This window comes from Bombus bifarius, unplaced genomic scaffold, assembly GCF_011952205.1.
Source record: "Bombus bifarius isolate JDL3187 unplaced genomic scaffold, Bbif_JDL3187 scf7180000007977, whole genome shotgun sequence".
Lineage (NCBI taxonomy): Eukaryota > Metazoa > Arthropoda > Insecta > Hymenoptera > Apidae > Bombus > Bombus bifarius.
Genome location: NW_022884362.1, coordinates 1,476,666 through 1,498,764, shown reverse-complemented (window position 1 = coordinate 1,498,764; position 22,099 = coordinate 1,476,666). Strand labels below are relative to the sequence as shown.

Below are 22,099 nucleotides of genomic sequence, written 5' to 3'. Positions count from 1 at the left end.
AAACGTGCTTTACATTACCCCGAACTGCCGAACATTATTTTATTTCATTTATTCTAACACATATCTTAATGATCATTTATTTAAATTATCAATGATATATGAAATAATATCTTGTATAGATCTTTCACTTGTATCTATGTCAAAATATTCACAATAATCAATCTCTCTTAAAAGTCGCATGTTACATAAATAGTTAGTTGATTTAAAGTATGGATTATTTGCAGAATATACTTAAAAGCAAACAGATATTTAGTAAATGACCTTTTCGTTCATAAATCACAAATTTAAAAATATACATGTTTCAGTAATATTCACATGTTTTTAATCGATTATTATACATTAGAATAGTTAAAATATGCATATAAAAATATTGTTTAGAATTATAAATTATTAAATAAATATATTTGAGAATTTTGGATACAAATTGGAAAAATATATAATATGAAATAAAAGAAACATAATTATTAAATATTAATATTATTCTATATTTTTTATTTCAGTCAAAATTTACAAATTTAAATCTATTGTAGAAAATTTATGGATCATATATACTGCAATTTATGTAATGTATGTATATGCATACATGATTACTAATCGAAATATGTTTTCATTTATAAAAAATACATAAGAGTTTACTATTTTGATAATAATTTTAAATTCCAGTTATATTTCATGTTATTAACTGCATTTGTTATTATATTGTTATTATATTGATACATTATATATAATATTGAATGACCAATAAGAATGCTTCGTTCAAAATATGTAGTTGTAATAATCAAAATCTTCAGATAATAAATTTCTTAAATCATTTTGTCATAAATACCACATGATATTTTTTATTTTAGTTTTATCGCCATTCTTTGCATTATATTCTACGACGCATATTTAAATTACATTTTAAACAAAATAAAATTTAGTAATCTAAATTTTATCTACAATCATAATTACAATCTATTGCATATAAAGCTCATGTAATCTATATGTAAATAACTAAAAAACCAACATTTAATGTTTATCATAACGGACACATTATTTATCAATGGAAACGTTTAAATTTTACTAAAGTTATAAATAGAACTAATATTATTTTTTCTATAATTATTCCTACTCAAAAGTACCTTAAAAAATATTATTTAATCGTATTGAAAATTAATATGAGATTAATTTTAAATAGTAATTCATATCTTACCTAAAATATTATACAATGTATGTTATAATGTTTACATGTAAGTTCAAAAGTTAGATATTAAGTTCAAAAAATTAAAGAAACGCTTCCTTATTAACTTTGATAAATAACTTATTATGTTAACTTATTATGGTTTCAATATTATCATCCCCACCACTTTCTCTTCTTTACCACGCGTGTATATATAAGATGAACTAAACTTTTAACCTCAAATTGTCAACTGCAAACCTTACGTAGAAAATATTTCGTATAAGATATCTTTGAAATGTTAAAGGCAGAAGGATTTTTACATAAAGTAGTATAATTTTTTTATATGTTGAATACAGTTATTAATACTTTACAGATATAAAGTTTATCACCAATATTTGTAAAAGTTGGTCAAAGCAGTGTATGTGATACAAATTCTTAATATGTATTATTTATACTGTAATGTTGTAATGGCCCTACATACAACGAAACAACATTCTCATATGTTTAAAGAAGCGTCTATTTTGCGGAATTAGAAAAATGGATAGTTCTATAAAATTGATTGTACATAAAGGTGGCACAATTTTCGATAGCATTATTGTTACACCTTATTCTGTAATTAAATATGAGCAGAAAGTAAGAGAAACTAAAAGTACATGTCAGATAAATGTTGACATAAACAAAGTCAATGAAAGTAACAAGATACAAGTAAACAGAATTTGCCTAAACAAAAGAGGACTTAATGCCTATGTTGTATCAGCATATATTATAACATTAGCAAATTCACAAACATATCGAAAAGCTGCACTTAAAAAATTATTACAATATTTAATATACAGATTGTCAAACAGAGTGTATTTAGAAATGATTTTAATAAGATTGAAAATGCCAAGGAAACAATTTTTAGATTACAAATGGCAAGATTCTAACTGCTCAGTTAATTAAAGCCTTTTTTCATTATTGCTTTATAAAACTATACAATACAAATTCCTCTAATTTTAGGAATGAGAGAATGACACAAATGACAATGGAAAGAAGAGAAATTGATCATGCTATGTCTTGGTTGTCTACTTTGGGTGGAGCGTTTTCTGCTTTAGGAGAAGAATTTCAACAATGTGTAAGTTTTATATATTTTATTAATATGTATCTACTATATATTAAAAACTAGTAAATATTACATTTGATTGTTTTGTGCAATTATTTCTTTGAATAATTTATGTTTAAATGTATTTTTCTATCCAGGCACAGATGGCTGGAAAAATTTCCATGAAGCAATTTGAACTAGCACTTCGTCTCAGAGATCCCTTTCTAATTGCTCGTTGTAAACTATATACTGCCTTAAGCTTAATTCAACAAGGCCAATTAAAAGAACCAAAAAGAATGATAAAGTGTATTTACAAATTTTCTATAAGTTGGAATGATATTCGTTTGCAAAATATGTGTCAAGGTGTATGGGCAAAACTTCAATATTGTTATAAAATACAAAAAGAACGGCATAAAACTGTTTAATATTAGTAATATATAAAATTTCTAAACATAGTTTAAAATTAGGCTAATTAAATTTGATATTTATGTTTAGAAATAAATAATGTGTGTAAAATATTGTTTCCAAAGATGTATTTTTTGTAATTATTAAATAAATGTTACTAAAAGATATTTTGTTAAATTAAAAGTAATGACTAAATATATACATTTGCAACATTTTTATTAATCTTCATACAATTATTAAGTTTCTTTTCAACTTAAAAAACATTTAAAATAGAGGTATAATATGTAAATGTGAAGTCAAATACTATATTTTCGAAGCTTTTTAAATAAACTTAATGAAGCAATACTTTATGAAGTATGCATATGTAGAACACATATAATAGTACATCTTTTAATTTCTAACTTCTTTTGGTTTCTTCGTATAGTTAAATTACATATAACTTATATACTTAAGTGACATTTAAAATATAATAAAAAAAAAAAAGAAAGAAACGAAAGCAATTATTCTTAAGTAAACACAAACTATAAATTAGAAACAAAATTACACATGTGATTATCTTAAATTTTAGGAACTATGTTAAATATACAATCTTAATATTTTATTAATTATAGCAATATATATTATTTTAAACCTGAATAGGCGTTAAATAATCGAAATATCATAATTCAACTTTCTAGAATTATTCCTTAATTGTTGTTAATGAACTATAAAAGTGTTAAAGTCTTAATTTATTGTACTTTGCTGTACCAATGCGCTCAAAACTGTATTTGATGTTTAATTTTTTATGTTATATATACACTTTTTTTAACTAAAATATTTTATCTTGAAATAGTTTTTAGCTTACATTATTATCAGTGAGCAAGTGTACCCATAGGATCCCATGCAGGTAAGGTAATGGGTTCTTGTTTAAATACATCTAAAACATCTGCAGGTACCAATTTTTTATCAATAACTGCTTCAAAAACAAATTCGGAAAACCAGTCGGCTGTTAGTAATAGATATCCTTTTTGTCCTTGATCGTCTCCCCAAGAATTCTCTACTCGGAACTGTTTAATTTTACCTTCATTCTGAAAAAGCAAAGAATTATAACAATTCATACTATACAATTCATAATACAAATACAGACACGTACATATCTCTCTTGCTTTTAATGATACTAAGAAATTTTTAATATGTAATCTTGAAAGAGGACTGTAGTATGAGAAAAAAATTCTTTACACAATCATTTTTTCTTAATTTTTAAAAAATCGCTACTAACTTACATCGATTGAAACAGCTGTAAGTGTCATTGCATGAACCATCATAGAATCTCCATAAAGTAATCTGTCAGCTTTTGTAAGATTAACTTGGATATCAGTTCCAAACATTAATTCAAAGTCATACGCTCTCAAATCCTGTATTCCTTGTTTAGCTATTAATCGTTTGTTCACATCACATCCAAACCATACAGGTTCATTTTGTTTTATACTTTCTGCACATAATTTCATTAATAATTCAGGTGGTTGATTATTATAGAGTGTAGGTCTTCCTCCCAAAACATTTCCTAAACAGTCTATGGTATAAAGCTTTCCATATGGATTAGATGGCCTAGGATCTGTTACTAAACATACTTTATCATCTACATTGTAGTAGGGTTTCACATATTTCTCATAAAATTCTACTGGTGTAATAGGTCCAATACAATTATAATTCTTTGACTTGTCATAATATTCCCAGGTGATTGTTTTTGAAGGTATGCCTAAACAAATACCAATTATTCGATAGATTACAACCATTTGTTCTAGAATCTGAGCTTCTAATTGTTCATCTGTTGCTCCATTGGATATTAAATCTCTTAAAACTTTGGAATATTCTCTAAGTTTACTTTTCAAAAGTGTATTCATGCGCGAACTAGATTCGCAATTGTATGATTCTGGGAAACAGATTTTAGGAACAAGACCGTGTCTATTTATAAGATTAACGACCATATCCCATTGTCCACCATCACAAATAGGATCATGTAATAAGAATGACACTAACCGACCTTCTACAGGTTCATTTCGTTTAGCAGTTTTTACAATATTATGTAAGAAATAATTGCACCTTTCGATCTGTATAATGAAAAATATATTACCTAATAAATACAAAATAGAAGTCATATATACCGTGAGATATTATTTGTATATAATATTAACCTTATCCCAGAAGAACAAATAAGCTTGGCTGAATTCAAACTCATCCAAATTATATTGCTTCATAAAGGCACTCCTCATAACATTTAAAGTGGAAAATATCCAACATCTGCCAGAATTTTTTTGATTAGTTATAGGTTTTCCTTCCATTGCAATCTTGTGACTAAACACATGCTGCGTTTCTTGCAAAACCTTTCGCGAAATGCAAGCTTCCAAGGGATTGGTTCTTGTACACACATTTTGTGCCAAAGTGTTGCGATTATCTTCATAAAATTTTGCACGTAGTTGATCCAGAACTTCTGTCGTCAAGAGACCTGCTACTTAAAAATAAAATAACATTCAATCTCTTTCTTCAAAAATATTATATGAAAACTTTAATATTTATAACATTTTATATGATACATGCATGATTATTTTATGAATTACAGATGGGCATTATTGTTTCTTAGAAATTTATTAAAATTTTATGTATCTATATGGAATTTAAAACTTAATAATATAATACAATGTTTATCCAAATGTCATTAATATAACATTATTGTAATAATATGCACAATATCATATGCAATAGGATATAAGGATGAAAATAATTAAATTAAAAGAAAAATTAATTAATTAGAATCGTTTATAAGTCAAGAAAGTTAACTACTATTGATTTATTTTATACTAAAATACTATATATGCTTAATGTGGACATTCTATAAAAAATGATAAAGCAGTAAAAACAGGCAAGAAAAAAGGTACAATAAAGGATTTCTTGAATAGAATTGCAAAAGAAGTGGGGGGTCGGTGAAACAATGTACATAGACAAAAAGGAGAAGAGGAGATAGCAGAGAAGGAAATGGAGAGCACAGAAGATAAAAATAACAAAGGAATTGTAAGAAATAAAAATCGAAACAGAGACATTGCAGCAATATTAGGATCACTAGCAGGTTTTGTTGAAAAAGTTCAAGACCTGAGTGGTGAAGTAAGGCAAAACAATTTTTCTATGGAGCAAGAAAAATGTAAAATAAATGACGGAGAAAAAAATTTGGTGGGAGGATAAGAGGAAAGAGATGTTGGATAGAATTAAACACCTTGAAGACAAGATGACTCAAACTAGGGAGAGGGAAGATCAAAATAATAATAAAATCATTGAATAGAACATAGGAGAAGTGGAAGGAAGAGTGCTAAGGGAAGTTAAAAGAAGTTCAGAAAGCCAGCTGAATGCAGAAGTGGAAAGAATGAGAAGAACGATTGAATTACAAGACAGAAGAGACAAGAAAGATAATATGATAATTAGAGGATTAACTCTAAATAAGGAAAGAATAAAGCAACAAATGGAAAGTTTCTTTAAAGAGATTATAAATGGTGACGTAATGTAAGCAAGAATAGGAAGTGTTCAAAGAAAAGAAGTAACAATAGCTGGCATGTGAAGCTGGGAGGATGAACAAAATATTGAAGTATAAATATAAAATACTAGAATCTGCAAGGGTATAGAGAAAAAAGACAGAGGAGCTAAACTAGGATATCAGAAACTAAGGGTGTATGGAAAATGGATAGAATAAGAGCAAAAATAGAGGCCAACTAATAGACGATACCAGGTTTTTTAATAAAATGACAGAGCAGAAACTATATTAAACTGGAAAAGATAAAAAAGGTAAAGATGCAAGCATGTTGGTTAAAAAATGCTTAGGAGAAAAAGAAAGGAAAATTGAAAAGACAAAAGATAGCAGAGAAAGAGAAGAATAGTTGTGAAGAAATGGTTGCAGCCAGCTAGATGTAAAAAACCTAAAGCAGCAGGAAGTAGATATAATTAAAATTCTAACAGAGAGAGACAAAGAATTGCAAGACCAAGTGCAATATAATAAAATTAAGAAATCCAAATGTAATAAGAAGTACAGATATATCAACATTGGTTGGAAAAGGGAAAAAGAAAATGTATTTTTAAGTAATTTAGAAATTAACAAACCTTGACACCTTAACAAACATCTATTAAAAGACTGCTATAGGACAGGCATATTAAGAAAGAAAGACATAGTAGAAGGCATGATAAATGAAACGTTAATAATTTGGTTAAGAGTTTTAGAAAAAAAGAAAAGGAGAACATAGGACCTGACAGAGCAAAATGTATATGTGATATTGTATATAGGTTAAAAGAAATAAAGACATATATGTTTAAGATTTAGTTTAGATATAAGATAAGTTGTATACATATATTTAAGGTAAAAATATAGACAACTGTAAGATCTCAGATTCAAGTACTTTAAAAGAACTACAGAAATGAGTAGCAGTTCAAGTCTTTTCCAGGCTGCAAGAACAAGAATAAATACATCAATCTATTATGCTTATGATCATAATTGTTCATGAGCAATACTTTCCATTAAATCTTGTTAAAATACATTTAAATTAATATAATTTTAATCTAGATTAAACTACAGTTTATTAAAATAAAAAAATATATATGTTAAACAGTATATCTAAAGAAATGTATATTAGAATTAGTTGTAAAATGAATATTACCATAATACTAATAAATATTAACAATTCATAAAAATTCGAATCAGCCGTAATTCATAATATTCAATATTTTCCAAATAATTGTAACATTACTTCTTTTTTAAATAAAATATAATACGCAGTATTCTTAAATTAACAGGAAATATTTGTGCGAAGACATTTCTATGTAAATACATACATATGTTTTTAGTTTAGCTGAAATTCTGAAATATCAAACATTCCAAAGAACTTAACTACTTATTTAAAAAAAATATATAACTAATTGTTTCGTAGAATAATTAAGGCGTTGCCGTGAACTAATTAGAGCTAATTAATTTTTTTAGAAAGTAAATATTTTATTAACAGCAAGTATCAATACAATAAGAGTTAATAAGGGCGGGGAGTGGCTAAACAGAGAATTTAACAGAATTTAATATTTACTACAATAAAAACTTCAATTCTTCTATAATTGTATTGCACAAATATTGTATTAAAAAGAAGGATGAAAACTAAATACATGAATGTAAATAAAAACGTAACTTACAGGCAACCATCGTGATGTATGAATTCTTCTTGCTGTAACTGCTGTTACGTTAAGTTACGTGGTTTTAGGGAAAAGATGAGTGGGTTGGTGCCCGTGGAATGCTGAACCGTTCTGTTCTCTGGAGTGCGCGGTAATTGAAAAGACTTTTATAGGTGTACACTTTAATAAATCTAAACTTTATTCAAAACTTGTACTTTGCTTTAGAAACTAGTTCATCAAGAATACAACAGGACTATCTCTCGAAAGTCAACTGAAATAATCTGACAAAATTCGTTCTCGTTTTCGATTTTCGACTCCTGCACCTTCTCAAGCTCTAGGTTCCCTTCCTTGATCCTGCTGGTCCAATGAGGGGTGAGTCTCACCTCGCTGATCGGGTCTCGTTTTCTTGAGTAGATGGAAGTGGAAGTATTGCATCGTCCTTCCAGGAAAAAAATGCATATGCGCGGCGAGAAACAAAAAATCTACGTGAATTGTTGAGGATAAGATACCGAGAAATTATATTAAGAGGGTCGATCTGTTAATTTGGTACGATAATAAATAGTCTAAAGTTCTGAGTCATTTCCTCCTCCTAATAGGCTGACTTAATGAATATTTGAGTGGTATAAAATTTTCTATTTGCATATATAATCAGTCAATTTCGCTCTCGGTTTATACGAGATATCTCTAGTTTTTAGATACAATCATCGAAGCTAAATTCATTCTACTATATTAAAGACAAGTTCTCATGATGGTGTAACTGCAATGGATTCAAAAGTCTCCAACAAATATTATGTGAAGTTTAAAAGTTACGAATATGTAGCACCAAAAATGAGTAGATCTCTGATATTAAGTACATCTACTACATCTCTCTAACTAGTTATTCATCATCCACTCATCACCCAGCTATGTACTCACCCCTGATATAACTTTTGTTACATAAAATTGTCAGTCATAAAAGGTTCCGTACACTCTTTAAAATAGAATAACTCTTTTAATATTGTACCAAATGACTTGAGTCTGTTTTGAGAAGTTAGAAGCATTAGTTTACTAGATGATGTGTAAAAAAGTTTGGAGAAAATTACTACTTATCGAAAATGCGGAGGAAATAATAAGTATCGCCTTTTACAACTTTTGTATCTAAGCTTTTGAAAAGTATATTTTGTAGATTTAATCTAAGAAGGTTTGTGTAAAATTTCATTGAAATCAGTTACTATAGACTAAACGTTACTATAGACTGCAAATAATTAAAAATGATGAAAATCGCAGTTTTTTACGATATTCGGTCTGTAAATGTAATAAATCTAAAGATTCTTATATCTTTCGATGCCTGTCGCTTGTTTCTGCATCAATTGATTTCGATTAAATTTTCACCATATACATACATAGCTGACATAAATCTACAAAACGTATTTTTCAAATTTTCATTACAAACTCAGATAAAATAGTTGTAAAAAGCGACTTTTACAATTTTCTTCGTAATTTCAACCAATTGCAATTTTCTCAAAATTGGCTTACATATCACCTAGTAAACTAATTCTTCCTTCCTAACTTTACAAAAAAGCTCAAGTCGTTTGATTCTATTTTAAAGAACGTATTCTGTTTTAAAGGATAAACGGACACTTTTTTGAGTGACCGTACATGCACTTAATTCATTTGATAGAATTATAGAAAGATAATCTTATCTATATTTCTTATTGATTTGTATTTTTTCTTTAAAGCAAATGAAGATATTTAAACAAAAATATGTCTGGAATTCAACTCAAAACATTATATCTTAAACGAATTAAAAAGCGAACATTAACGTTAGTGGAGAAGATTTTTGACAATATTTTTCAAGATATGTTTAAATTTCTCTGTTCATAAAATAATAATTTAATAATAAAATATACAATAAAATATATAATAAAATATAATAAATAATAAAGTATCTAGGATTATATTTAATTTTTGAAAACATTATCAATTAACATTTGGAAATTCGAGAATTTTTTATATAATAACATTTGCATATGCATTTTATAAAATATATATATTCAGTATTTAAGTTCAGTACACGAAATTATCAATCTTATTGGTGGTTTTTAATTATTTCAAGAGATAACATATTTGTTTATTCTTAATTTAATTACAAGATAAAGAACAACTATATTTATACAATTATATTTTATTCATATATCTAATTGTAACAGATCTTACTATATTTAAAATAACATGATAAAATATTTGTTATAAATTTACTATATACCAAAAACTACACAGCTTAAATTCTACTCATAATATTTATAATCAAATATTACAATCGATATAAGTATTATTATATAAGTAAGGATCACATGTATTAGCAAGTTTATATTGTTCATCAATTTTTAGTGTTATTTATTTTCCATCACTTTCCACACCGCATTACATAATTTGTTTAAGAATTGATATTCATATCTGTAGGTGGTTTCTCTATTTTAGATTCCAAAGAAAATGGTGGAATCCTACAATCAAATGCATATCCATCTTCCCTTTCCATTCTGAATGTACCCCTAAAATATAACATAATATGACATATTTACTATGCTGTAACACTTACCTTTATACACATTACAATCAATAATATTAAAACATTTTTAGACTGTGTCATACAACCGATGATGCAATTGAAAAAGCAGTAATTTTACATAAAAGAAAAAATTCGAAAATATAGGACAAATTTTTCAGCACAAGATTAAGACATTTGAAGATTCTTTGATTGTGTGTGCATTCAAGTTCTTATTATATAGAACTCTCATCAAACCTATAGTAGGAAAATGTAATAAAAACAACAATTACTTTCTCAACATTGAGAAACATTAGTAACAAAAAAATCTTTGCTCTTTAAGAACTCTACGTAGTTAAAACTCGGTTAGATGCACACATAACCAAAAAACGTTCAATTCTTTTAATTATATAATTTTATTTCACACTTTTATTTATTAATATTTTTCATACCCTTGAGAATTCACCTTTGAATATTCTATTCCCAGTTGCATCATTTATTGCAAGATATCTTATGTAAGTTTAAAAGAATTTATATTTTGTTAAATCTACATTAAAAGCTAAGGGTACATGTAATTCAAATATTATTGAACACTATAATTTTATTAAAGAATAAAAGAATATTGTAATTTCTTTAATTATTAAATTAATATATACAAAATAATTTTTACTGGAATATATTGAACATAAAGTAATAATAAATACATACCACATATGACCACTTGCAGCTTGCAAACTCACATGACTACTATATTGAAAAGCAGGTAAAATTTTTGATAAGACAGGTTCCTGACCAACAACACCTCGTCCTCGTACAGTTTCCAATGTGCCAGAAAGACTAAATATTCTCCAGTGTCTTTCACGTAATTGCACACTCATATCACCCAAATTTTCCAATCGAATGCAGTAGCGCCACTAATTTATTTAATTAGGATGGAATTATTTATTTGAAGTTAGACTAACTTGCAATTTGTAACAAGTATGTTTTAATACTTACCCAGTGTGCAGCTGTAGCTTGATTTCCTCTATAACCCATATAAAACGGAATTACAGTAACACGAACATTTTCAGTAGTTTCTTTATGTACATCTGATAACTCCAACCATGGATGATTCTTTTTCTGCCATGCTCTTAGGGTTTCTTGTGCAACAAAACATGGATCCTGATTTGGATTATATGCTAGGAACTTGTCAAATAGTTCATGTTGCAATGCAGTTTTCTCATTTGTAGTATAAGGCAAAACATCTTCATGAGCAACATAATCCAATCCTGGGACTGTATATAAGCTATGACTACTTTCATGATTACTCAAAAATGTTACAGCTTCTGTCTGAGCACGCTACATATAAACATATAAGATTGATTTATAATGTTAATTTTTTTTCTATATATTTAAGGGAATATTTTGCTCTAGAAGATTAACAAATTTCATTGAGTGTCATGGAGTTTTTAACATTTTTCGTTTTTACTATCATAAGAATATATTCTTAAAATATTGGTTTGGAAAGTTTGTAGCATTTCTAACAATCGGTACAAACTTCTACTGTACATGATGAGATTGAATAAAGACTTTTTAAAGAAATCACAAAGCTTACTAAAAATATTATATCTGCACATGCTATGCAATAAAATTTTAATTCTATTTTAATTCTAAGGGAAATAAATTGCCCTTAACTTTTTCATTATGAATTTTTTATATACATATAAACAACTCAATTTATATGTATATACATATGTTATTAATATAAAATTCACAAAATTACCAGATTTATAAAAGTTTTAGGTTTCCTTTCATGTAGCAAAACATGACTCAAACATAGTTGTCTAGACTAAAATATCCCTGTGATATTTTACTCATCCTTTCATACTTACTATAAAAGGATAATCTCTTTGGTCAATTAGTACCTGATAAAAGGTATGAGTTCTACCTTTTACTTCTTTTCCCACACTATTATAGTGATCATTTGTATTTCTAAAAACAAATGGAATTTTTAAGTAATTTATTAATTATTTATTTTGCAACTATAAGATTACTTTACCCTTCTCTTTTATTTGGAATATCTCTGTCATAAACTCTTGCTGTCCAAGGAAATAATATTACACCTCGGTAACCAAATACTCTATGCAGAATTAATTGACCAGTTTCATACTTTCCTTGTAATTTTGGTGTTTCTAATTTTCCCACTTCTGCCAATCTACAAAAGAAGGTTATTATAGTATTTGGTTCAGATTACAGATTTTTATGTAAATATATATTTTGATGAGCACAACTAAAGAAATAGAGCTTAAATAAAGATTTATGTTTATCAAATATTATACCAAATATTGTATTTTAAATATTATTCCATATTATTTGTTTCCATGTAACTGTCCCACAGTCTAATAATCAACTTCTTATTAACGCATATAGTAATCTAATATTTATATTTCTTATTTTTGAACACTATGTATTTAGAAAAAATACATATTCATTGATATCTCATTCTATTATTAACTATTTACTAGAATGTTTTAATACATTTCATATATCATGCTCTTTTTATATAGTTAAGATTTTAAATTAAAAAAGACATTGTTAAAAATGCATAACATTGAAGACAATGTAATTATTAATTTAATTAAAAGGCTTCATCCCCATATGTGTTTTGAAATAGAAAAATAAATAAATAATTTACTTTATTCAATTGATGTACATATTTAATTTGTTATGAAGTTTATATTACCTGATGTGTCTTACATGATGCAAACAATATTTTTTCGGCGCTTTGAGAAGATAGCATTTTAATTTGCAAGTAACAAGATTTCGAGCAAGTTCCATGCTTTCTTAAGAAGTGTTTTTAATAAGGCACAATTTTTAGTTTAGACCGTGAGATACTGGATCGAAAATACATGATAATGCCTTCTTGACATTTTGGTAGCTTTTTACTACGTTACGACTACCAACGAGGATCATATGTTCTGTTTAGATGCGCACCTAAAAAAAAGGCGCATTCTTATGTCGATCACGAATTGAAAACATACAATAAGATTTAAAAAATCCTTTTAGTGTTTAAAAATTTTTTTTTTCGTTCGCACGTTATACATTGCACATATTTCGTTTATAAATATATTCATTGTAAGAAAATGGTCCCTTCTGAAATTTGAACCAATCTCCTTCGAAGTAACAAAACAAAACCGTGCGCTTCTTTTTTCAAATTGTGTTCTCAAACATTGTTACATTATATAAAAGAATAGGAAAAAATGTTATCTATATTTGCTCTGTCACCGATCCGATCTGTATACACATTTTTTCTGCTATTCATCGGTACGGTACGTAGGAACAGGATCGTATACGACTGTAGGTACAAGGATACAAGATACGAACGACATATACATATACAGGATGTACCAGCAATCATAATATAAAGTTATATATGTGTATATAAACATACATTACGTTGTGTGTTGCAAGCTAAATAAATATTACTCGTAATATTACTGATTATGTCATTAAAAATAAAACATACATATCTGACTAAAATATAGAAAAAATTTAATGAAATATTTCTTATTTTATGTTTGTTAACCAAATAGAAAACAGAATTTTTATACATAATATTGAATAAAATGAATTACACGATACAGAGATTTATTATATTAACGTGCAGGAGCAACATTAATTTTAATATTTCTAGAAAAATAAATACTGTTTTTACATCATACAATCATGTGTTAACAACACGTGTATTTATGACAAAACTCAGCTTACAATTACGTTATAATAACTTGTTATATACTACTAAAGTTCAGTTTGAAAAAGATAAATCTAATTTGAAATTACTCACGAATAAAGGTGCAAATAATTATTCTTCTGTTCAAATGAAAAAAAGGACCAAGAAAAGGACAGCTGTTTCTACCAATGATGAAATGAGTACTGTAAGTAATTATAATTATAGAGATATAGAATATATCAATTATCATAGTAAGATAAAATTTGAGAATGAAAGAAATAAGATTTAATTTTCTCAGAAAAGGTATTTTACTTATTTTATATTTATATTAAATTAATATGTAAGAAATTAACTAGGAAGAAGGAGAAAGAAAGTAGAAATTAATTAGAAAGCAATTTTTATAAAATTTATATAACCAAAAACTATACATTTAAATTAAAAATTCCGTCTGTTTACAGGCATATAATGTAAAAGCATTGGCTACTTCAGAAGAATATAATTTGGAAGCTTTAGTGCAAGGTCTTATTGAACAAAAGCTATATGTGCCTAGCAGTATACAAACATCAACTAACTGTAAGTATACTAGAATTATTAGATTTCATTCATGATATAGAATTGTTTTAGAGTTGTAAGTATTTATAAGTATTAGGGGTACATCATATGAATATAATCAAATAAGAAGTGTTATATAAATATAGTACACGTAATTTTAAATTTCAATATTGTCCTTAATTTTATGCCATTGGCCTGTTATGTGTAAACTAACTTTAAAAAAGAGAGGTACATCAAAGAAGTATTAGATTGATTCATTGAAATGAAATGAGTTCAAAATAAGCATTATAAGGTAATGAATACAGTGTTTTATTGTTATCAGTTTTGTATCAGTAACCATAGCGTAGATTTTAAAATGGACAGTAACAGTTAAGGACTATCTTTGTAAACCTAATCTTGTCTTATAGCATAGTAACTGTAAATCTGTTGTTATTTCCATTGTATTTCATACTTTTATATTATAAATTTTTAATGAAGCTTGAAATAACAAATCTATATATAACATTTTTTATTTAACTGTACCTGCAGAATGCATTTACAAGGTTTGACTCTGAGACTCAAGGTCAAACTCTGAACACCCTGTATATGAATCTAACTATTGTATTTTAACACACAAAAGGCATTTTATAAAAGTTTTCATCTTTTAAGACGTATATATATATATATAGACGATAATGTATATTAGAATATTAAGTTTATTATTCTGATACCTATTTTATATTAATTATCCTATTATATTAATAACTGAATAATATAAGAAGGACTAAATAATTTAATAGAATATAGTAAAACCAAAGGATGCTTAATAAACATAGACCAGTAAATTACTAAAAAGTAAACTTCAGAATATTTTAATTAGCACTATTCAAATCTTAAATTATTTTATTAAGAAATTATGCAATATCTATTTTATAATTGACAATGAACTATACATAATTAGTCTTATATTAGCACAATATGCCTTTAGCGATAACTAAACTATAAGTGCTTATGCACATCTAAATTTGCATAAGCTGCCAAAAGCAACAATTTGAGCAGAGATTTATTTCACACATTAGATATGATAGTGTCAGAAATACTTTGAAAATTTTATATATTTCTGCAAATTATGTGCATTTTATATATGCAATTTTCCATAAATGCATAAACATCTATAGTTTAGCAATAACGAATTTGATGTCTATACATTTGATATACATATGTATTGTCCCTTTGGCCATTCATAGTTTATTGCAATAAAATAAACAATATAAACTGGAATTATAAATTGTTTGATATGCATTACTTTTGCAAAATTTGTATAATTTAATTTGTGAATCTGTTCTTTGATGATAGGATATAAAGCTTGAAATTAAAATTGATAATTACTAAAATAAACAATGCGTAAAATAATGAAAAAATAAAAAATATTTATATTAATATAAAATATGTATATTTAAAAAAATTGCAAAATATTAATCATTATTATAATACAGTTATTTAATTTCATTTTAAATTATTAATGATGTATTTACATAATAAAGTTAAAAGTAAAAAAATAATTAATAAACAAATCTTCTAGCAATAAGAATACATTTTATCATGTTATTTGAGTGATGATTATTTGAATGACATGTTTGTCATTTTGTTTGTCATATATATTTATATAAACAACTATAAAAGAAATTAAATTACATTATGGTAAATTAGAAATAGGTAATTACATATATAAAATATCTAAATAGTAATTGATAAATTAATATCAAACAAATAATAGATTTACTAAATTAATGAATTATACTTTTAGATTGAAACTTTTTTATTAGTACAGTAATTTATTTAACCACAGATTATATATATATATCTTTTTAGATTGTATTATCAGAATAATTTTTTATCTGAATACATATATTCATTAAAATGATATTTTTTATCTATATAATGTATCATTAAAATATCAAATATTGAACAGGTTATTTCAGTTTTAATATAATTTTGAAAAAAGTATTTTGCTTTTACAAATTAAATTAATGAATAAATATAATTATTTCTATTTTATATTATGTTTGTTATGTAGTTCAGATCGTTTTCAGTCAAATAAAAATTCTAATTTGAGGTTAAAAATATAAAGTAAAATATTCTTTTTATTTATATGGATAAAAATGTAAGTGTAAATGTTATTATATCTGATAATGAGATTTTGGAATGTTTCTCTAACCTATAAATATGTATATGTTTCATAACTATATTTGTGCAATAACAGGAATGTAAAAAATTTATTTACATAAAATGAACAAATATTCTTCAGTATCTTTTATTTGTGTAATCTCAAACTAATATATAATTAGTTAGTAATGTATAATAATAATATATAATAAAAGTGCAATATCATGTTCATGTTTATTTATTTTAACGTTTATTTAATATTTTTTATCGATATTTTTACAGCATTCTTAATATTTATAAATGCTGTATAAAAGTATTAAAATGATAGAGTGTATTAAAATTATATATATGAAATATTATCTATATATAATACACGGTTCAATAAAATGAGAAATGTGACTATTTGTAGTTTTGTATACTTTAGAGATTACGACGCCATATATTGCCTATACAGAATTAAAAAGTATGCTTATCATCAAAAGAGTGTAGTCGTATTATTGCGATACGCTATTGCAACCTTTTCTTGACTTTGTGCAACAAGGTATTCTTAAAATTAAATTGTTTTCTTTTTAAAAAGTACATATATCTTTGCATATATTCCATTGAATAAATGAATAATTATTTATTAATATTAATTATTTACAAGTAGATATTTTAGATTTTTTTGTATACATAGCATATATATAGGTGGACTGCCTCTGAATATTTATCTTTTTAGTAAACAATTATATTACTAGAAGTTAATTATAATATTTATTATATATAGAGATAATTTCTGTATAAAATAGCAGTATTTCCTATACATTTTCTTAGAATAGGAATTATTTATTTTGCACGATATTAATTTTTAAAATTAAAAAATCAAAAATATTTAAGTATTTTCCATGCAAAACTTTTATGTATATATTGTATGTAATACAAAAAATGTTTAAATTTCATTGATATATTGATAATAGGTTTCTAGAAATGTATAATCTAAAGAATTAGATATATTAGCAACAAAGTTTATATAATTTTAAGTGACGTAAATTTTTTAAATTATCAAAATTTACATAAAATCTGTGGTTTAAAAGGTTTTATGTAAACATCTACGTTAAGGAAGGAATAACTATGGACACAGAACTTAGTTTACCTTCTTCTAAACAAGAGCTCGAAGAATTGATAGAAAAAGCAAAAGATTGGGCACTTATGCATGGAATGTGTATGAGATCAAAACAAAATTTTAATGAAAACATCCTACAATTTGCACCGTTTATTCTGATGCCATCTCCATTTCCTAGAAAAGAATTCGAGAACGCTTGTTCAATTCAAATAATATTAAATATACTTATGCATAGAGTTGCCCAGGACTATAATTTCTTAAAAGCAACTTTAGAAGAAACGATTAAAGTTGACAATTTTACCAAAAAGTTATTTGAAATCTGTAAAATTATAAACAAAGAAGGGGGATCAGCACAAAAAATATCTCTTGGTATATTGCGTTCAGACTTAATGTTGGATACATCTTGTCCACAAGAAGATACAATTAAGAAATGTATACCATATTGTTGTTGGAAACAAGTTGAAATAAATACAATTGCATCTGGCTTTGGTTGGTTAGGACCTGCTTCAACTGAATTACACAAATTTGTATTAAGAGAGCTTGGATATTATAAAGAAATAAAAAATCTTCCAGAAAATAATGCACTGGAAATAATATGTTCAAGTATGATTAAAGCATGGAAGATATATGGAAATGAACAGTATGTTTCTAATCAAATTACAGGTTATATTACAGATCTTACAGGTTAAGAAAATTTAAATATATATTTAATTATTTACAGAGCAGTAATTTTATTTGTTGTTGAAGATGTTACATATAATATATGTGATCAACGCTTTCACGAATTTGAAATTAAGAAACAGAATCCAAATGTTAGAGTCATTCGTAGAAATTTAACACAATTGGCAGCTACTGCCAAATTGGGTTCTAATAAGGAATTGATAGTAGACAGTTATATTGTATCTGTAGTGTACTACCGATGTGGGTATGAACCTGGACAATATCATACACAGAAAGAATGGGATGTAAGATTATTAATAGAAAGATCATTGGCAATTAAGTGTCCTACCATACAGTATCATTTAGCAGGAACTAAAAAAGTTCAACAAGCACTTGCAAAGCCAGGTGTAATTAGTAGATTTTTAAAAAATGAAAGAACATGTGCAGAGATCAAAGAAATATTCACTGGTAAGTGAATTATTTTACTAGTAATATATCACATTGAGATATTAATTGAAATATTATGTTGTTTTGTATAGAACTTTATGCATTAGATTTTGATGAACGTGGGGATGCTGCTATAGAAATGGGAATTACAAATCCACATTCTTTTGTACTTAAACCTCAACGAGAAGGAGGTTGCAATAACAAATATGGATTAGATATAAAATATTTTTTAGAGTCTATAAAGAATAAGCAAGACAGAGTAGCTTGGATTCTTATGGACAAAATTCATCCTCCAATTCACAAGAGTCATATGATCAGACCTGAAAATAATATGAGTACAGAATCCCAAGAATTAGTTTCTGAATTAGGAATATTTGGTGTTATAATAGCAGATGAAAATAATGTATATCTTAATAAGCAAAGTGGTCATATGTTACGGACAAAGTTAGCTACTGCTAATGAAGGTGGTGTTGCATCAGGATTGGGTGCATGTGACAGTCCATTTCTAATAGATTGAAGACACATACATAAATTGACAGACACATACTTTTAATAAGATATGAAATAATATTATACACGAGATGAAATTTTAATTTGTTATAGGGATATATTAAAACAGTGTACTGAGTATTACTTCTCAAAGTCAAATTTGATAAGTTATGCAGCATATACATAATATTTTTTAATATACATTATCATAAATAATTATCTATATATTCTTTTTTTTATTTAAATGTGAAGCTAAAATTTCTTTATTCAAATATATGTTTCGTACATAATGTTTATTTTATATACATATAAAATGAACCAAAATGAACATACTTACTACCAGTGTGTATTTAAGATAATACATCTTCCATTTATTTATATGTAATGGTGTTATCATATTTTAATAAAATAAATGCTTATAGTAAGTATTTGTAGTATTATATATATTATAGCAAACTTGTGAAGTACTGATAATGAAATATATGTTAAAATTACAAATTTATATAAAAATTATAATGTAATTGAAAGGTATATAATTAAGATTGTATTATCTAAAAAATGTTCCCAATTTATACAATGATAGTAATCAAATGAAGTTTTGAAAAATATTTTATATGCAAAAAGTTTTAGACTTCTGAGAATCTTTAATTTATTGGTATCTTAAATATTATAACTTTTATGCAATACATTTTTTTAAAATGCATATGTATACAAATATTTCAATATGAATAAACATTATTTTTATATGCGATACTTATTTACTTTATTTTTTTCATAATTCCATAATTCCAAATAAGTAAAATAGGATGTGCTTTATTTAGATTATCTTTGCAGCTTCACCAGATGTTATACATGCTGTGGCAAAGTATGATGTCAGCCATGAACAAAGAGAAGTTTTCTTTTTCCGAGAAGGCACTATAGTGGCGTGGAATATTTCTGAACTCGAATGTGAAAATATATTAGAATTTTTAAAAAAATACGAACAAAATCGTTATATGGAATGCATTGTAAAATCTGAAAGTGAAGTAATGCGTTACAGTTATGCGGATCATGGGTAATATCTATTAAAATTTAAGAGATTTAAATTTCATTATTTTTCAGTAATTTTAGTTCTTTGCTCTTTAAATATTTTACAGAAAAAAGAATCATATAAAGGATGGTAACATTATTTTAGCTTTAAACGCAACAAATTTAGATAAATACACATTCTCAAATGCAATGGCACAATCAGTCAAGTTAGGTATATGGGAAGCATCTTTAGACCATTATATAGATTCCATAGCATTTGTTACTGAAGATTTAAAGTCTGGCAGAGGGCTTAGAATGACTCAACATGAAGTATTAAGAAAGCAAGGGGAATTATTTGCTTTGCGACATTCAATTAATTTAAGCTCAGATTTATTAGACACTCCAGATTTCTATTGGGAAAGGGATGATTTAGAACGTCTTTACCAAGAAACTTGCTCGTATTTTAACATTGCAAAACGCACAAGAGTAAGTTAGAAAAGGTCATTGATTTGGCTATGTATTATGAACTTGTATATAGAGTGTATAGAAAATTGTGGTATTAAAAGTAAATTATTCCTCGTAGAAAAGTAGTAGTCAAGAAATAGTCAAGAATGTAGAATGAAATTTTTATTACAATTTTTTAAAGAATTTTAAAAATAAAGATATAATACATAGTATATATTTATTTATTACTATATATACTAATTTACTTGTTTATTTACAATTACACTATTGGAAAAATTATTAAACATGATTACATTGTTAAAACATACAAATTTTTATTATGTGAATGTGGGATGTAAAATTATAATATTTTAGATACCTATTAAACTAGATAAATACATATTTAAACTATTTGTTTTACTATTTTTACGTTACTTTTGTATGAGAAACCACTTAATTTTCAATACTCTATGTATGATATGCAAATATATAATTAATTTTATTTTGTAGGTTATAAACGAAAAATTAAATCATTGTGTTGAACTTGTGGGAATTTTAGCAATGCGTTTAAGCGATCGCCATCATATTCGTTTAGAGTGGATGATCATTATTCTTATCATGGTCGAAGTTGTTTTTGAAATATTACATTACCTCAACAGATATTTTTCATAGTTTAATATCTATAATTGTATTTATAAGGTCTAAATTAGTGTAATAGTAATTAATATTATCTATATTGTATTTAATTGTAAAAAGATAAATACATATTATAAATAAAATTTATACTTTTGCGCAGTTAAACTTTAGAACCATGTGGTGTTTATTCATGTTAATATATTTGTTTATAATGTTGTTATTAATTGTTGGCTAATTTAATACTATAATTACATTATTTTATTTTACCATCACACTTTACTCTATTCTATTTTGTGATCAGTTACATACATATATTATTTGTTTGGCATTTCTTTCCCCCATCCACGTTTTTTGGTACATAATTTAGGTTACATAATTTATTTCAATGAAATAATCAATCACGTATATAAATTGTTAAACAATTAACATCAATACATAATTATGTTAATAGAATATTATTTCGATCGATTAATACTAAATTATAAAATAAAACATTACTCTTTGAAAAAGGAAAAAATAAGAGGCAAAGGGAGTGCAAATAAGTTTTTACATAAAATAAATATTTT

At 25.8% G+C, this 22,099-nt stretch overlaps 5 protein-coding genes across 8 annotated transcripts; 3 read left to right on the top strand and 2 right to left on the bottom strand.

Annotated features, from left to right (window-relative positions):
* The first annotated feature begins 1,357 nt into the window (after positions 1 to 1,357).
* Positions 1,358 to 2,743, top strand: LOC117204183 (uncharacterized protein F58A4.6). The gene is made up of 3 exons (XM_033441360.1): positions 1,358 to 2,073; positions 2,159 to 2,273; positions 2,399 to 2,743. The coding sequence occupies exons 1-3, from the start codon at positions 1,697 to 1,699 to the stop codon at positions 2,663 to 2,665; spliced, it is 759 nt and encodes a 252-aa protein (XP_033297251.1). The 5' UTR covers positions 1,358 to 1,696; the 3' UTR covers positions 2,666 to 2,743.
* A 185-nt stretch (positions 2,744 to 2,928) lies between these two features.
* Positions 2,929 to 7,970, bottom strand: LOC117204172 (bleomycin hydrolase). Of its 2 annotated transcripts, none has more exons than XM_033441339.1 (4): positions 7,839 to 7,970; positions 4,820 to 5,136; positions 3,908 to 4,735; positions 2,929 to 3,712 (listed from the first exon to the last, which is right to left on the bottom strand). In XM_033441339.1, exons 1-4 carry the CDS (start codon positions 7,846 to 7,848, stop codon positions 3,497 to 3,499), a joined length of 1,371 nt encoding a protein of 456 aa, XP_033297230.1. In that variant the 5' UTR covers positions 7,849 to 7,970; the 3' UTR covers positions 2,929 to 3,496. The 2 variants fall into 2 exon arrangements, with proteins under 2 accessions (XP_033297230.1, XP_033297231.1); XM_033441340.1 differs by having other exon boundaries at positions 3,242 to 3,712; positions 4,820 to 5,133; positions 7,839 to 7,932.
* A 2,067-nt stretch (positions 7,971 to 10,037) lies between these two features.
* LOC117204178 (polymerase delta-interacting protein 2) lies at positions 10,038 to 13,314 on the bottom strand. The gene is made up of 6 exons (XM_033441351.1): positions 13,064 to 13,314; positions 12,380 to 12,535; positions 12,213 to 12,312; positions 11,338 to 11,679; positions 11,050 to 11,255; positions 10,038 to 10,348 (listed from the first exon to the last, which is right to left on the bottom strand). Exons 1-6 carry the CDS (start codon positions 13,156 to 13,158, stop codon positions 10,234 to 10,236), a joined length of 1,014 nt encoding a protein of 337 aa, XP_033297242.1. The 5' UTR covers positions 13,159 to 13,314; the 3' UTR covers positions 10,038 to 10,233.
* Positions 13,315 to 13,797: 483 nt separating this feature from the next.
* Positions 13,798 to 21,679, top strand: LOC117204177 (required for meiotic nuclear division protein 1 homolog). The gene is made up of 5 exons (XM_033441350.1): positions 13,798 to 14,255; positions 14,509 to 14,623; positions 20,280 to 20,499; positions 20,582 to 20,939; positions 21,408 to 21,679. The coding sequence occupies exons 1-5, from the start codon at positions 13,947 to 13,949 to the stop codon at positions 21,567 to 21,569; spliced, it is 1,164 nt and encodes a 387-aa protein (XP_033297241.1). The 5' UTR covers positions 13,798 to 13,946; the 3' UTR covers positions 21,570 to 21,679.
* LOC117204169 (glutathione synthetase-like) lies at positions 16,199 to 19,665 on the top strand. Of its 3 annotated transcripts, none has more exons than XM_033441331.1 (4): positions 16,199 to 16,297; positions 17,850 to 18,489; positions 18,571 to 18,977; positions 19,049 to 19,665. In XM_033441331.1, exons 2-4 carry the CDS (start codon positions 17,858 to 17,860, stop codon positions 19,471 to 19,473), a joined length of 1,464 nt encoding a protein of 487 aa, XP_033297222.1. In that variant the 5' UTR covers positions 16,199 to 16,297; positions 17,850 to 17,857; the 3' UTR covers positions 19,474 to 19,665. The 3 variants fall into 3 exon arrangements, with proteins under 3 accessions (XP_033297222.1, XP_033297221.1, XP_033297220.1); XM_033441330.1 differs by lacking the exon at positions 16,199 to 16,297 and adding an exon at positions 17,085 to 17,288; XM_033441329.1 differs by lacking the exon at positions 16,199 to 16,297 and adding an exon at positions 17,085 to 17,288 and having other exon boundaries at positions 17,821 to 18,489.
* Positions 21,680 to 22,099: the final 420 nt, after the last annotated feature.